This window comes from Lutra lutra, chromosome 1 (genome assembly GCF_902655055.1).
Source record: "Lutra lutra chromosome 1, mLutLut1.2, whole genome shotgun sequence".
Lineage (NCBI taxonomy): Eukaryota > Metazoa > Chordata > Mammalia > Carnivora > Mustelidae > Lutra > Lutra lutra.
This window is the reverse complement of record NC_062278.1, coordinates 155,347,154-155,365,151: the sequence shown is the minus strand read 5'-3', so window position 1 is coordinate 155,365,151 and position 17,998 is coordinate 155,347,154. Positions and strand designations below refer to the sequence as shown.

The 17,998-nt window shown below is 38.7% G+C and overlaps 1 protein-coding gene across 2 annotated transcripts in view; it reads left to right on the top strand.

Annotated features, from left to right (window-relative positions):
- Positions 1 to 17,998, top strand: part of OXSR1 (oxidative stress responsive kinase 1) — a 104,832-nt gene that overhangs the window by 32,794 nt on the left and 54,040 nt on the right. Inside the window, exons 1-2 of one of the 2 annotated variants that reach the window (XM_047740481.1) lie at positions 1,483 to 1,628; positions 7,380 to 7,521. In XM_047740481.1, coding sequence (XP_047596437.1) covers positions 1,538 to 1,628; positions 7,380 to 7,521 — 233 coding nt within the window. In that variant the 5' untranslated portion in view covers positions 1,483 to 1,537. Of the gene's footprint in view, positions 1 to 1,482; positions 1,629 to 7,379; positions 7,522 to 17,998 lie in introns of those variants that run through there. The other variant, XM_047740475.1, reaches the window with a different exon arrangement.

Here is a 17,998-nt window from a genome sequence, read left to right as displayed (position 1 = left end):
TCCTTATTTGAGTCAGTTATTCTGTCAAGGTTTGCAGAATGGAGACTTATTGCATCCTTTCTTTTACACGTATAAACTAGCATTCTTCTGTGTAAAGGAACTTTACCTTATTAACTGGGGCTCTTTGATTAATCTGTATTGTAGTTCCTACTAAAAATGGAAGATACATAATTGATTCTTTTTACTTAAGTACCGATTTTCAGAGTAAAAAGTTGGTTTAGTATTCACCTCCAGTGGTAGCAAATGAGAGGGTTTTCTTTTTTTTTTTCCTTGTTGGGTAAGGCTTTCATTTTTTTATGCACACACATAGACACAAAGAATTTTACATATTTAGTGACTTCCAGTCAGTTTTACTCTATTTTTTTGATGCCCAGATTGTCCGAAACTTTGTCAGTTTACTTTAAGCTTTAAGCTTACTCTTTAAGCTTACTCTTAGGTCCTTTTGACGTGAATCCTTTAGTTTTTGGTTCAGGATTTCTTTAAGCTTACTTTAAGCTTACTCTTAGGTCCTTTTGACGTGAATCCTTTAGTTTTTGGTTCAGGATTTCTTAGGGTCACATTTTTATTGCTTTTCCCAGACCCAGAATCAGCCAGTACTCTAAGGGGTTCTGATCTTTGTTAGAAGAAAGTTATTTAGAGAGCATAACTGGGATATTGGGGATGTTCATTGCTACTACGTTGTCATCACTTCAAGTTATAATAACTTGGAAATATAGTGTATTAAAAATTATGATTTGGAATTAGTGTTTCCAGTTCAAGTTTAACATTATAGACTTTTAAAACTTCTTAAAATTGTACTCGAATCTCTTTTCTCTTACACAGAAAATTTTGATCTCCAATATTAACAGAGTTAATTATGGTGCTTTATCCTGCAGTATGTATACAGTTATTTTTGCTCAAGCCTTTAGAATAAAATGTAAGTTTTGCTGACTCCCAACAGCGGACCATTGTCATGTATAGATTGAACATTTTGTTATGGTTACCTGAAGGCCCAAGTCATATAGTAAATTAGATATTTTGCCAAGGCATGGATTTGGATCATGAAGCAAGATTGGGAGGACCAGTGAGTGATGGAGCCACCAACCTTTCCATCACTATGCTTCTTGATTTTTGTTTGCATATGTATTTTGTATGGGAGCATGATTTCCCATTTTAGAATTGATAATACTGTATTTCATTGAACACCTTACCTCCCCAGAGAGGCTGTAAAAGAGCTCAGGCTCTAGAATTAAATTCCACTTTCCTACGTAGCAGGTTTATGTCATTGGGCAAACTTTTTAAACTCTTTGAACCTGTTAACTTTTCTGTCAGATGGGGATACCTTTCTGTATTTTAGGGTGTTGGGGTGTAGTAAATGAGATGACGTATATCAGGCATCTTTCATTGTGCTGACATATAGATGCACAGGAAATTTAGCCATTACTAATAATCCCTTGTTATTTGATGCTTTTCAGTGTAGCCAGAATCACCTTTTTGTTTCAATCCCATTAGTGACACACTGGAGAAACTGGATGGCTTTGTTAAAGGCCCTGTTCATATGATGGTTGGAATCCTTGCTAACACCAACCACCTTTCAAGATGGTGGTCAAGCATGGTTCTTTCAGTATGGACAGATATGGGAATATTAGGTAATACTGTATCTTTCATTATTGATCACCATAGCATAATTTGCTTTATTTGTAATTTACAAAAAATGTATAATACAAAGTTTTTACTGTTTTGCTAAAAAGTCCTTTGATGAATAGGAATACATTGTCTTGCTTTATTCCTTCATCCATACCGGTATGCAAACCCATCCTTTCTGCTACTCCTAAGCAGAATGAATATATATTTTTTAAAGAATCTCTGTTTTTCCCCCAGGGAATATATATCCTGATCTTAGAAGGGGCAGGACATGTAGCTGGGTGGGATGTCTTTTAAATAAATGTATCTCTCTGCCTTTCCTGGTCTTAGGTTTCCTGGGACAATGCCCAATTTTTCCAGCCCTGGGACTCAGGAAATTTCCTGGAGGATACTTTTCAAACATGTTCCAGCCATTAACTCTCTTTTTAATTACTTCAATTTCTATGAGTCAATATAATCTTATATCTAAACCTTTTAAGATATTAAAGAATGGACATCTTAGAAAAATGAAGTCTTGCTTTTCTAGTTATAAAGTGAGTAAACATTTAAATTGAAGAGATACATTCAACACTTTTTAGAAAACAAAAGCTACAACTAAGCAGAACTTTAAAATGCTTTTAAAATACAGAGAAACTGCCAAGATTTAGAGCTCAATTAACATTCCATTCATCAAATACTTACTGATCACCAATATACTGGTGAATCATACCCTTAGTTCCTTGCTCTTCTGGGCCTCATAGCTAGTAAGGAAAAGTTACAATTAAATAAGTATGTAGAGGACCAGGAAGAAGTTTCAGGTGCCATGGGAGCAGGTACCAGGAGAATGTAACCCAACTGAGGGAGAATGGATGCGGAGGGGTTAATGAGGACTTCCCTCAGGAGGTGATGTTCAGCTGAGACCTAGAGAATAGGTCATAATTAGCCAGGTGAAGTGGGAGGTGGAGGTGGTATCAAGGGAGAGATGGGGGAAGTGATCCACATAGAGGGAACACTGTGCAGAGAAGGTTCTGGAGGCAGGATGGAGGAGTATGGTGTGAACTGATGGGGACCTGCACCTGGAGCCAAAAGAGTGAGAGAAGAAGACCGTTGATAACCAGAGGCTCCCTTTGAGTAATTAAATAATATAAATAACCAGAGTTGACGGAAGTATGTTTAGGCGACCTTCTTTCACATCAACTTTTTTAGCCAAAATATTTAAAACAGAAGCATACTTTTCATTTAGCAACATTGCATTGATATAAAGGTTAATAAGCTAATAAAATCGTAAACTGAATTGCAGCTGTCACTCTTAAACCTACCAAGCAGGTGGACATCATGGTTAAAGTAAGTTTAGATTCAGTGTGTCAATATTATAGTCCTTTTTTAAAAAAACATTTATTAATTTGACACAGAGAGATAGAGATCACAGGTAGGCAAAGAGGCAGGCGGGGGCGTGGTAGGTGGGAAGCAGGCCCCCCACTGAGCAGAGAGCCCGACTCGGGGCTCGATCTCAGGACCCCGAGATCATGACCTGAGCCAAGGCAGAGGCTTCACCCACAGAGCCACCCAGGCGCCCCTATTATAGTCTTCTTATTGCCTCCTTGTAACTGTGATACTCCTCTGTGAATTAAACTCTGATATTGAATATTGGAATTTATTAGCATAAGAAGTTAATCTTCAGAAATCAGAAGCAGTTCTGATCTAAGTAAATATTTCTGCAATTTATTAGCACCAAACTGCAAGAGTTTCAGAAATCAAAGTAAGCTGCTGAAAGGAGAAGAGAGAGAATTATCTGTAGGACTTAGAGGTATGAATTGTGACACTGAAGAAACCTAATTTAAAATCACTATCTTAGTGAATTGATTTTGTTCTTCAGGGATGCTCTCAACTTTGTCGTCTTCCATGGGAACTTAGTAATCTAACCAGGACCCAGGGAAAATACCTGGTATTAATAATAGTCACCAATTTTGGTTGTTCAAGCAACAGTGGAGGGGCATGTCTGTTTGAAATGGAATACTGAGCCCAAGCAAATTTTGTCACCTTTGAAACCTTACATGGCTCAGGAAGACAAGAACAAAGCCCAGTGGCTAAATACTGTTTAAAGCTTCTTGGCAAAAATTCTAGTAACCAAAATGAGCTAATTTTGGATTCAAAGAGTGTTTTTTCATAAAAGTAAACTGAGGAAACGAACATGTTGACTGAGTAATTTGAGCTGTAATTATGACACTTAAGTGTCTAAACCAGCAGCTCTTTTGCCACTTTTTCAATATTATTTTAATATTTAATAATGATTTTCTGGGCAGTTAAAAGCTTTGCATTGCTTTTTAAATGTTCTATGCCATGGGCTTGGAAAGCAGACATGAGATGGATTTTTTGGAATAGGTATCTACATTTTAACTTTTTGCTTTGTTACCTGATTTGTACCCATTCCCTCTTATTTTCTATTCTGCTTTTACTCTGAGAAATGCTTAGATTTCAGTGGACACTGTTCGTCAGCTAGTCAAGTTTGTTAAAATACATCTTTTGGGCCCACCTTATATCTCTTGAATGACAGTCTGCAAGATCTGGAAATCTGCATTTTTAACCAGTTTACCAACTAATCCCTTCATGTGTTAAAGTTCGAGAAGGGATGATCCCTGTGGAGTATTTTTTCCAGATTGTGCCCAAGGACATAAGATTGTGTGTGCTGTTATAGCTTTCCCTCATTATTCCTACTTTTCCTTAGCTGTTAATTGAATCATCCAGCGGTAATCTACAGTCTTTTTTTGCTTAACATATTTTACTTTCACATTTCTTAGTTGATATGAAGAGATCTGTATAATTTTGATATTGGAGGAAGGAGGATTGTAAGCACCATCATCATGTTAGATGCTGCAAGATGCTGAAGAAATCATACGGGAAAAAGTGAACACCTTCCGGGACCAGTATTTGTCAGTTAAAGATCAGGGTCTTTGTGACATAAATATCTTTCCACCTATAAGGGAAGACTGAAATGGAAAAGAGACTGTATAAGAAGAGGGGACTTCTTGGGGCACCTGGGTGGCTCAGTCAGTTAAGTGTCTGCCTTTGGCTAAGGTCATGATCCCAGAGTCCTGGGATTGAGCCCTGCATGAGGCTCCCTGCTCAATTGGCACCCTGCTTTTCCCTCTCTACCACTTGTGCTGTCTCTTGGCATACATACTCTCTCTCTTTTCTCTCAAATGAATAAAATCTTAAAAAAAGAGAGAGAGAGAGGGAACTTCTTATATAGCTTATTCAGAATGTCTGTGCTGGACGCACAGACTGGGAATGTGCACTGCTTTAATTTCCCTGTTGATCATTAATGATATGAAATCATTAAAATCTTGGAGGATTTTAGGGGCACCTGGGTGGCTCAGTGGGTTAAGCCTCTGTCTTCAGCTCAGGACATGATCTCATGGGTCCTGGGATTGAGCCCCGCATCGGGTTCCCTGCTCAGCAGGGAGCCTGCTTCCCCCCGCCCCCACCTACTTGTGATCTCTCTCTGTCAATAAATAAATAAAATCTTAAAAAAAAAAATCTTGGAGGATTTTAAAAAGGAGTCCCTCCTTCAAAGTCATTAAAAATACAGATCTAATAACTTTCTGTATGCCCTGGGACACCAGGGTGGCTCAGTCCGTTAAGCTGCTGCCTTCGGCTTAGGTCATGATCGCAGGGTTCTGGGATTGAGTCCCATATCAGGCTTCTTGCTTATTGGGGGAGCCTGCTTCTCTCTCTGCCTCTGCCTGCCACCCTGCCTACTTGTGCTCTCTCTCTCTCCCTCTCTGACAAATAAATAAATAAATAAAATCTTTTAAAAAACAAAAACAAAAACTTTATGCCCTAAGTCTCTATTACTCCATGTTTTTGATCCCCCAGATTGGAAGTTCCCAGAAAATCAGCAGTTACACCATGAGTATCTTGACATATTTTGTGGTACCCAGATCTAGGTCTTGCATATAATATGGCCAAATTTTTGAATAGATAAGTTGTGTTAATTTTTAATTCCTAGTAGGAATTTCTCCCTTTGCATTCCTTATTTTAGATGTTCTTTACATTACAAACATATAATTCAATTGGCACTTATTTATATAAATGTCTTCTTACTAAGCAGTTCCTATGTGGCCTGAGTTTCTCATAATGAAACATATGACCTTCTGGTATAGTTACTTTGCTTTGGGGACTAATATGTGATTGATTAAACTAAGCAGAATAAAATGTCTCCTTTAGGCCTCTCCCTGTGTGAGTCACAGCCTCATGAATCCTGGCAATAAAGAGGGGAAAGTGTGTAATAATGTATTTGAAAATGCCACTTGGAATCTGGAGCCTTCCTGGTTCATTATCTCCAGAGAGTAAACTGTCTCCTGCAGGACGTGGGGAGCAGGAGGGGCTTCCAGAGAGAGGGGAGGAATTTGGGCATCTTTCTTCCTGGATAAATGAATTTTCAACAGTTATCCTGGTTTCAGCCCTATTCTTCAGTCCGCTTTCACTTCCCCTTAGGTAGACTTTGCTGTATGTATGTGCTCTGTAGGGATATGCTATTTCCTAATTAACACACTCTTCCACAGGCATCTGGGTTTCGGATGGCTCTACTCTTCTTAGTTAGTTAACTTGTTCTGTTTTACTTCCTTCAAAAAATGATTGATGTCTCTCCTCTTTATCTTTGTTTTCTCTTTTTCATCCTGGATTTATACCTTTTTTAAAATCAAGTTTATCAAATTAGTGGATTTCAAGTGGGAACTGAAGTAAATGTATGTGTTTTGAAGGATTCCATCTAGATCCTTCTTTCCATCTATTTGGAAATACATTTTTTCTTGTAAGTGTGTGAAATAAAAGCCCCCACTAGGGCAAATTTTCAACATAACCATGTGGTTTAATTTTAGTCTTGATCATTGAGGTCTTGTGCCAAGAAATGGAAATCCAAACTTTTTTGTGCCATTTGTGTTATATTCTACTCTTTGGCATGATTTCTGATACCAGAGATGATTTTGTTTTGCTTCTGTGGTCTTTATGGGCCATTGTACTGCCAAAAATCTTAAGAGTCTCTAGCAAACTTTTTTGATTATAATAACTAGTTATGGTAATCAGCAGTCTATGATTTTAATTACCACGTAGGTGTTTTTTCTCTGTCTCTCCCCAGCTTTTAGTCAGAGTGTTATTTCAGATCTGGGGTAGAATAGGAATGATAATATATCTGGGCTGTTATTGAAAGAGAACTGCCGTTTTTATCCTTTTCATTTTTTTTCTTGTTGTACCTGTTTTATTATTATTTTTAACCTGAAGAGTAATTTTAACCCTTAAGTTGGTTTGCATACACATGTGATCTTTACTTGCCAAGTGTTTCTTCTGTAATTTGACCTGCATTGTAATTGTATTTTTATGTATTTATTTGTACAGTGTTGCATAATCTGATCCAATATTGGAAACCTAAATTAGTTTGTGGTATCTTACACTAAAGTGTTATCGATGGGTATGGTTTACCTGGTATTTTTCAGATGTGGTTAAAAATCCTCTTACCTTTTTCAAATTCTTACTTTAATAGTCTAAAGGAAATGCTGGTGTAACACTGCTCTTTGGATATTAGGCTGCTTTCTGTTTTAGATTGCAATCAAGAATAAATTAATTTTATTAAACTTCTATATTTCCTTGTATTTGCTCTTTTTTCCTTTCCTACACATTTAAGTTTATGAAAAGGCTTACATGTGGTTTGATTTCAAAATGTCTCTGAATTATATTGAACGATTCAAAAATTCATATCAAATTTTGTCTTCTGTTTTCAGGTTCTGTTCTAGACATTATTAAGTACATTGTGGCAAAGGGGGAGCACAAAAGTGGAGTCCTAGATGAACCTACCATTGCTACAATACTCAAAGAAGTGCTGGAAGGGTTGGAATACCTGCATAAAAATGGACAGATTCACAGGTACGTAAAAGACAACTCTGCTTTTTTGGGAAAATGCAATGGTAGTTGTGCTGTATCATTTTGTTGAGACCATTCCCCATTCTTCTGCAGAATTGATCATAATCTCTGAGTGTTACCATGGCTTTTTGTATCACTAGTTTCAGCACATTGTGGTTAGGGTTTTAGTTAAACAGCTAGCAAGTATTTAAAAAGAAACAAATATTTTAGTCAAATTGGAAAATACAAAAACATCATTTCATGCTGTCAAGAGGCAAGCATCACAGTCACTGGTGACATTTTGTAGTATTTCTTCCCAGTTTCTTTTATATGGTTAAAAGATATATAAAACAGAACTATGTATAATTTTGTCTGTTGCTTTTATTGTTATTTTACCTTGAGTGTTTTCTCAAATTATTAAAAGCTCTTTATAAAATAATGTTTTATTAAGACTTCTTTTTTTTTTTAAGATTTTATTTATTTATTTGACAGACAGAAATCACAAGTAGGCAGAGAGGCAGGCAGAGAGAGAGGAGGAAGCAAGCTCCCTGCTGAGCAGAGAGCCTGATGCGGGGCTCAATCCCAGTACCCTGGGATCATGACCTGAGCCGAAGGCAGAGGCTTTAACCCACTGAGCCACCCAGGTGCCCCCCCCCCTTTTTTTAAATGTGAAAAGATATGTATCATTGCATGGTCCAAGTATTCCTGGCTGCCTCTCTCTATTCAGCCCCTCAGTAGAGATAATAAGAATCCAAATGATGATGGAATCTGTGTTACCCAAATCTATTTAATCCCTGGATTTAGCTTTCCTTCATATCAGGCAATCTTTTTAGTCATTCTTAAGGATAGTCTTACTGGATATAAGAATTTGCTGCTGACAGTGCTTTTCTCTTAGCCTTTGAAAGATGCTGAATTACTTAATTCTGGCCTCCAGGGTTTCAGATGAGAAGTCTGTAGTTTGGATTGATCTTCTCATAATGTTATTTTTCCTTAGCGTCTTTCAAAATTTTTTTGTCTTGGTTTTTGAAGTTTGATTGTGATATCTTGGTTATGGATTTCTTCAGCTTTATTCTGTGTTGGGTTCCCAAACTTCTTGAGTCCGTAGGATTTTGCCTTTCACCGAGTCTGGGGAGTTTTCAGCCGTTATATCTTTGGCTAGTTTTTTCAACCCATTATTTCCCTCCTCTTTTTCTGGGACTCTGTTAATACAAATGTTACCTATTTTGTTATTGTACCTTAAGCCCTGAGGCTCAGCTCAATTTTTGTCATCTTATTTTTTTTCTCTGTTCAGATTGAGTAAATTTTCTTGCTTTGTTCTCAGGTTCTGATTCTGACCTCTGCATTCTGGGCTAGAACCGATTGAGTTTTTTCAGTTATTGTACTTTTTTAGATAATTTTGTTCTTTTTTATGGCTTTTTTTTGCTGAGATTTTCTGTTTTTCATGTTTTGGAAATCCCAAACTGCATGTTGAAGCATTTTTATAATGGCTGCTTTAAAATTCTTGTCAGATAATTCCAAGATCTGACTGATCTCCATGTTGATGTCAGTTGTCTTCTCTTATTAAAGTTCTTCCTGGTTCTTGGTATGATAAGTGATTTTTTTAATTGTATCCTGGATATTTTGGGTATGTGTTTGGAGACTCTTGATCTCATTTAAATATATAATTTAGCAGGTGTTTTCCCTGTTTGGGTAAATATAAGTCTTGGTGTATTTTGGTGAGCTGTAGTTCCAGTGACAGTTTGAGTTTTAGAGCTCTTACAGTGCTCTTCTGGTTTATTTTGTTCACCTGGCACTGCTGGGGGGTTCTACTCAATTTCTGCTGATATAACCATTGAGACCAAAAGTGTGCGTCCCTGGGTCTGGTGCTGCTAGGTGGAAGGTGGGAGATAGACGCTGTACCTGTGGGTCTGTGAGCACTTTTGTGGGCGTACTCTATGGGCCAGGCCACTCGTGCCAGTGGGGCTCCCATTCGTTCTCTGATGGTATTACCTGTGGGGTTGAAGGCATATGCCTGAGCCACCTTTTGTTGCTGTGTTGAGAGTTGGGAGACACTGGGCCTGGGTTGTCCTTTGCCACTGTGTGGAGGGCCAGAAAGTGTTGGGCCTGGATTGTTCTCTGCAGCTGGGTAGCAGGCTGGGGTTGCTGGTGGGGCTATTGGTGCTGCTGGTGTGGGCAATACAGGCCTACTTGCTGCAGTAGACATAGGGTGGAGAATGGGGTTTTCCATTTGGTTCTTCATTTAAACCTCTGGTTCAAGGGACGCCTGGGTGACTGAGTTGGTTAAGCATCTGCCTTCGGCTCAGGTTGTAATTCCAGGATCCTAGGATTGAGTTCCGTGTTGGGCTCTGAGCTCTGTGAGGAGCCTGCTTCTCCTTCCCCCCGACTTGTGCTCTTTAGCTCTCTCTGTATCTCTCAAATAAATAAATCAAATATTTAAAAACCAACCAACCAACCAACCACCCAGCCTCTGGTTCTGACATAGTGGGCCATCTTGCAACTCCAGCTATGGGTTCCTTTGCTAAGTCTGTGCTAGGTTGGCTCTTTGCTGCTCCTTTGGCTACAGAGAGCAGGCTTCCAGGGTTTTTTCGCTTTTGTTTTTGTTTGTTTGTCATCTATGCCCATTGATGCTAGTCCACAGTTCAGGATATGTGAGATGAAAAGAAAACTCAGAGAAGTTGTATAGTGCTCCTATAGTGCTGCTGTACACTTCGGATTAGTGTAAATGTTTATAGCAAACTCTAGGGCAGCCACTAAAAAAAAGAAAAAAAGAATTGATATACTGAGAGGGGAGGAAAATGGAATCTTGTAAAATGCTTAGTTAAAATCAAGGCAGAAAAAAGGTAGAAGATAAAACAAGATTGTTATCTTAAAAATCATCTACCTTTAAGGAACTAGAAAAGAAAAATAAGAATAAATTAAGCCCAAAGTTAGCAGAAAGAAATAAATAAAAAGATCAGAATAGAAATACACGAAATGCAGATGTTTCAGATGTGACACTAATAGCAAAGTCATTAAAAGAAAAATTAAACAACTGGGACCACACCAAACTAAAAAGCTTCATGGCAAAGCACACCATCAACAAAATGAAAAGGCAACCTGTGGAATGGGAGAAAATATTTGCAAACCACATTATCCAATAAGGGGTTAATGTCCAAAAATGTACAAGGAACTCCTACAACTTAGAGAAAAAAACCATAAATAGCCTAACTAAATATGAGCAAAGGTTCCAAATGGACATTTTCCCAAAAAACAATATACAAGAAAAAGTACTCTGCATCATAATCTTGGGGAAATATAGTCAGAACGACAATAAGATACCATCTCACATCTGTTAGATAACAGATCCTGGATGAGGATGTGGAGGAAAGAGAACGTCAGCACACTGATGGTGGCAGCGTCAACTAGTATAGCCGTTGTGGGAAACAGTAGGGAGGTTCCGCAGAAAAATTAAAAATAGAACTACCATATGATCCAGCAGTGCCACTTCTGGGTTTATATCCAAAAGCAGTGTGAAATCACTGTCTCAGAGCCAAGCTATGAAAATGACTTAAGTATCCATCAGTGGATGAATGGATAAAGATGTGGATTATTATTGAGCTGTTTAAAAAAAAAAGGAATCTTGCAGTTTATGACAACATGGATGAACCTGGAATGCATTATGCTAAGTGAATTAAGCCAGACAGAGAAAGACGAATACTGCATGGTATCACTTACAAGTAGAATGTTTAAAAAAAAAGTCAAATTCATAGGAATAGATAGTAGAAAAGTGGTTGCCCGCTACTGGATGGTCAGGGAAATAGGGAGACAGTGATAAAAGGTTACAAACTTCAGTTATAAGATGAGTAAGTTCTGCTTAAAGAGTAGAACTTAAATGTTCTCACCAAAAAGTAAATATGTGAGGTGATGGATGTGTTAATTAAATCAATGAGGAGAATACTTTCCCAGTGTATACATATATCAGACTATCACATTGTAACACTTTAAATATCTTACAGTTTTGTCAGTTTTCAAAAAGATCACCTAGTTAACCCGAATCCTTCGCCAAAAATAAGCAAAGACCCAGAAAAATAACTGATTAAAGATCAGGCAACTGGGACCCCTGCATGGTTCAGTTAGGTGTCTGCCTTCGGCTAAGGTCATGATCCTAGGGTTCTGGGATCAAGTCCAGCATCCGTCTCCTTGCCTCTCCTGCTCCCTTTGCTTGTGCTGTCTTTCTCTCTCTCTGACAAATAAATAAGTAAAATCTTAAAAAAATAAATAAATAAAGATCAGACAACTATCAAGTGCTAAAACTGAGGTTTCAAAGAGTAATCAGGGGGCGCCTGGGTGGCTCAGTGGGTTAAGCCTCTGCCTTCAGCTCGGGTCCTGGTCTCAGGGTCCTGGGATCAAGCCCCACGTTGGGCTCCCTGCTCAACAGGGAGCCTGTTTCCTCCTCTCTCTCTCTCTGCCTGCCTCTCAGCCTACTTGTGATTTCTCTGTGTCAAATAAATAAATAAAAAATATATATTAAAAAAAAGAGTATGGTTCAACATCCGCAAATCAATCAATGTGATACAACACATTAATAAAAGAAAGAACAAGAACCATATGATACTCTCCATAGATGCTGAAAAAGCATTTGACAAAGTACAGCATCCCTTCCTGATCAAAACTCTTCAAAGTGTAGGGATAGACGGCACATACCTCAATATTATCAAAGCCATCTATGAAAAACCCACCGCAAATATCATTCTCAATGGAGAAAAACTGAAAGCTTTTCCGCTAAGGTCAGGAACACGGCAGGGATGTCCGTTATCACCACTGCTATTCAACATAGTACTAGAAGTCCTAGCCTCAGCAATCAGACAACAAAAGGAAATTAAAGGCATCCAAATCGGCAAAGAAGAAGTCAAACTATCACTCTTTGCAGATGATATGATACTATATGTGGAAAACCCAAAAGACTCCACTCCAAAACTGCTAGAACTTGTACAGGAATTCAGTAAAGTGTCAGGATATAAAATCAATGCACAGAAATCAGTTGCATTTCTCTACACCAACAACAAGACAGAAGAAAGAGAAATTAAGGAGTCCATCCCATTTACAATTGCACCCAAAACTATAAGATACCTAGGAATAAACCTAACCAAAGAGACTAAGAATCTATACTCAGAAAACTATAAAGTACTCATGAAAGAAATTGAGGAAGACACAAAGAAATGGAAAAATGTTCCATGCTCCTGGATTGGAAGAATAAATATTGTGAAAATGTCTATGCTACCTAAAGCAATCTACACATTTAATGCAATTCCTATCAAAGTACCATCCATTTTTTTCAAAGAAATGGAACAAATAATCCTAAAATTTATATGGAACCAGAAAAGACCTCGAATAGCCAAAGGAATATTGAAAAAGAAAGCCAAAGTTGGTGGCATCACAATTCCGGACTTCAAGCTCTATTACAAAGCTGTCATCATCAAGACAGCATGGTACTGGCACAAAAACAGACACATAGATCAATGGAACAGAATAGAGAGCCCAGAAATGGACCCTCAACTCTATGGTCAACTCATCTTCGACAAAGCAGGAAAGAATGTCCAATGGAACAAAGACAGCCTCTTCAATAAATGGTGTTGGGAAAATTGGACAGCCACATGCAGAAAAATGAAATTGGATCATTTCCTTACACCACACACGAAAATAGACTCAAAATGGATGAAGGATCTCAATGTGAGAAAGGAATCCATCAAAATCCTCGAGGAGAACACAGGCAGCAACCTCTTCGATCTCAGCCGCAGCAACATCTTCCTAGGAACATCACCAAAGGCAAGGGAAGCAAGGGCAAAAATGAACTTTTGGGATTTTATCAAGATCAAAAGCTTTTGCACAGCAAAGGAAACAGTGAACAAAACCAAAAGACAACTGACAGAATGGGAGAAGATATTTGCAAATGACATATCAGATAAAGGGCTAGTGTCCAAAATCTATAAAGAACTTAGCAAACTCAACACCCAAAGAACAAATAATCCAATCAAGAAATGGGCAGAGGACATGAACAGACATTTCTGCAAAGAAGACATCCAGATGGCCAACAGACACATGAAAAAGTGCTCCATAGCACTCGGCATCAGGGAAATACAAATCAAAACCACAATGAGATATCACCTCACACCAGTCAGAATGGCTAAAATGAACAAGTCAGGAAATGACAGATGCTGGCGAGGATGCGGAGAAAGGGGAACCCTCCTACACTGTTGGTGGGAATGCAAGCTGGTGCAACCACTCTGGAAAACAGCATGGAGGTTCCTCAAAATGTTGAAAATAGAACTACCCTATGACCCTGCAATTGCACTGCTGGGTATTTACCCTAAAGATACAAACGTAGTGATCCGAAGGGGCACATGCACCCGAATGTTTATAGCAGCAATGTCTACAATAGCCAAACTATGGAAAGAACCTAGATGTCCATCAACAGACGAATGGATAAAGAAGATGTGGTATATATACACAATGGAATACTATGCAGCCATCAAAAGAAATGAAATCTTGCCATTTGCGACGACGTGGATGGAACTAGAGGGTATCATGCTTAGCGAAATAAGTCAATCGGAGAAAGACAACTATCATATGATCTCCCTGATATGAGGGAGAGGAGATGCAACATGGAGGGTTGAGGGGGTAGGAGAAGAGTAAATGAAACAAGATGGGATTGGGAGGGAGACAAACCATAAGTGACTCTTAATCTCACAAAACAAACTGAGGGTTGATGGGGGGAGGGGGTTGGGAGAGGGGGGTGGTGTTATGGATATTGGGGAGGGTATGTGCTATGGTGAGTGCTGTGAAGTGTGTAAACCTGGCGATTCGCAGACCTGTACCCCTGGGGATAAAAATATATGTTTATAAAGCTGTAAAAAAAAAAAAAAAAGAAAAAGAAAAGGAAGGATGAATACCCAAGTTTTGTAGCAACATGGACGGGACTGGAAGAGATTATGCTGAGTGAAATAAGTCAAGCAGAGAGAGTCAAATATCATATGGTTTCACTTATTTGTGGAGCATAACAAATAGCATGGAGGACAAGGGGAGATGGAGAGGAGAAGGGAGTTGAGGGAAATTGGAAGGGGAGGTGAACCATGAGAGACTATGGACTCTGAAAAACGATCTGAGAATTTTGAAGGGGTGGGAGGTGGGAGGTTGGGGGCACCAGGTGGTGGGTATTGTAGAGGGCACGGATTGCATGGAGCACTGGGTGTGGTGCAAAAATAATGAATACTGTTATGCTGAAAAAAAAAAAATAAATAAATAAAAACCAAAAAAAAAAAAAAAAAAAAAAATAATGTGTTAACAGATGACTGGATAAGGACATGACCAAAGATTTGGGAATATATTTCCTGCACTGTCAAGAGGAAAAGGTGCACTGGGGTGCCTGGGTGGCTCAGTTGGTAAAGCGACTGCTTCGGGTCCCAGGATCAAGTCCCACATCAGTCTCCCAGCTCCACGGGGAGTCTGCTTCTCCCTCTGACCTTCTCCCCTCTCATGTTCTCTCTCTCTCTCAAATGGATAAATAAAATCTTAAAAAAAAAAAAAAATAAGGAAAAGGTGCCCTGAAAAACAGGATTCCAATCCTCTGGATAGTGGTAACCCTATGGATACATACTTTGATACTAGTAATTAATGTAATTCAGTTACTGATTTCATGTTCATTGAGCAATCTTCTAGGAAAAAAAAGTGCTAGAAGCTGCTAATTTGCCCCTAGCCTGTCTCCTCTCCTTTTTGAACTATAAAAAGATGACATCTTTACCAGGCATGTGACCATTCAGAAGAAAGGCAACATTTCATAGCCTCCTGTGAGGATCAGATTATCACTGTGTAAATTAGTTTCTAGCCACTGTGGAGAAAACAAAAATGTATATACTACTTCAGAGTTGTTCCTTTAACAGGTTTTGTCAACCCCCAGCCCTACTGACATTTGAGCTGGACAGTGCTTTGTTGCAGGGGCTGTCCTGTGCATTGTAGGATATATTTAGCAACATCCCTGGCTTCTACCCATTACATGCCAGTAGCTCCTCCCCTGCCCCAACCTAAGTGACAACCAAAGATGTCTCCAGACATTGCCAAATGTCCTGAGAACCACTGTTAATAGAAAGTGACATAACCTCTATTTCCTCTTTTCTTCCTTCCATTGAAATGTTGAGGTGGTGATAAGCCATCTTGGACTATGTAACAAGAACTTAGAGATGGTAGAATGATCAAATAGAAGGAGCAGGAGTCCCTGATTCTGTGGAGTCGCCATACTGAACTGATATCACTTATGCCTAGACTATTACATGAGAGAAAACCAATCTTCTACAGCCATATAGATCATCAGGGATCGACAAACACACTAGTTAAATCAAGTCTGATGACTGTTTTTTTGTGAAAGCAACAACAAAACAGTCATGCCCATTCATTTACAGATTGTCTGTGGCTGCCTTAGCACTATGAAATTAAAGTAACAGTGACAGAGAGCATCTGGCCCACAACGTGTACAATATTTACTCTTTGGTCCTTTAAGAAAATGTTTGTTGACCTCTGGTGTAGATGATAATAAGCATTCACTGAAACTTGTGTGCCATATAGTATTCTAAGTGCATCCTGTATGTTACCTCATTTAATCTTTATAGTAATTTTATGAGGTATATACCCTCTCCTCCCCATTTTACAGATGAGGAAACCAAGGCAAAGAGAGAGGTAAGTAATTAGCCAAAAGTCACCCACCTAATGACATAGCTGGGAACTGAATTTAGGCAGTGTGCTTCTAAAACCTGCTAGGAAAGAAAGATGAAACTAACCCACGAATCTGGGTATACATTAGTTTAATATCAATTACATATTTTAGTTAGTAGAATTTAGATCTGTCGCTGGGATTATTTTATTTAAATATCTTATGTGTTGTCTTATTTACTATATCCAATCCCTATTTTAAATGTCAAAATACTCACTTCAGAATATAAATAAAAGTACGTTCTTTATCCTAAAACTTTACATATACAGACTTTATGTAGTTAAAGGAAATTAACCCAAAATATACATTAAGGTCACTGTCTTTTTTAGAAAGCGAAGAATAGATTCATATCAAGTTCAGGCAAAAAGTCAGTCTCTGATCAGTTTTGTATGACCGTAACATCTACTTTGAATATATATCAGCCCTTCTTTAGCTGAATGAATAAAAGAGCCAGAAAAAATACTGGAAGAAATAATGGTGGAAAACTTCTAAATCATGAACCATGATGAGGACAAATACAAAGAAATCTGTGAATAGACACACTATAGTTACACTGTTAAAACCTAAACACACAGAGTATCTGGAAAGCAGTAAGATTTGGAAAACAATGCATCAAGTAGGAGGAGTACAAAGACAGAATGTTTGTGTCTCCTCAGAATTCATATGTTTAACTCCAGTGAGCATTGTGCTGGTATTCAGAGGTAGGGGCCTTTGGAATGTGATTAAGTCATAAGGGTGGTGCGCCCTCATGAATGGGATTGTCCTTGTAAAAGAGACCCCAGGAAAAAAAAAAAGATACCCCAGAGAACTCCTTTGCTCCTTCTGCCACATGAAGACGTAGTGAAAAGATGGCCATCTTTTGTTAGGAGGTGGAGGAGGGTCAGTAATGTATCCTTCACATCGAGAGGGCACTTGGAGACCAAAAAACAAGCACCGCTCCATGCTGTTTCCACTGTTTTATTTGGAGTAACTTACTGATAGGGCATTGCAGGGACTGACAATCCAGGCAGCTGTGCAACTATTTTCTGCCCCCATTCTCTGTCTAGTCCAGATCTTAACCCACAGTTTTTATAGTGTGAGGGGCATGGGGGTGATATCAAACAGTAGTTATCTAAAGTGATGCCTTCTGTGTGCGTCACTTTAGGGAAGATCAGAATGAGCCTTCCCACATCTGATCAGGGCATGCATTAAGCTCTGCGGGGCCTGGAACACATGGCTCTGATGGAGAGAATTGGGGGAACAAATATGGAGTCCATGTTGTCAGCTCTCCTATGTCTATGAACCGGAAAGTGGATCCTCACCAGACACCAAATCTTCCACTCCCTTGATCTTGGACTTCCCAACCCCCAGAACTGCAACAAATAAATGTTGGTTGTTTAAGCCACCCAGGCTGTGATATATTTGTTATAGCAGCCTGAATAGAACAAGCTAAGACAATAGCAATATGATTGAGAACTGACTTCCTATTAGAACAGTGGAAGCCAGAGGTTATGAGAAGGAGCCCTACAGTTCAACAACCCCTTCAGGATTCTTATCTTTCTGGTGAATTATTCCCATTTTTAAAATTATATAATGGCCCTTTTCATTCCTAGAAATGCTTTTGTGTTAAAGACAATTACATCTTATTTCAGTATGGCTATACTAGCTTACTTTTGCTAAGCATATCTTTCACTGTGGCTCATTTTTCTTCTAGGGGCCCAATTTTATGAAGGGGTCTCAAGTCTACTTTCAACCTTAAACTAGTCCAATGCCATGTTTTCT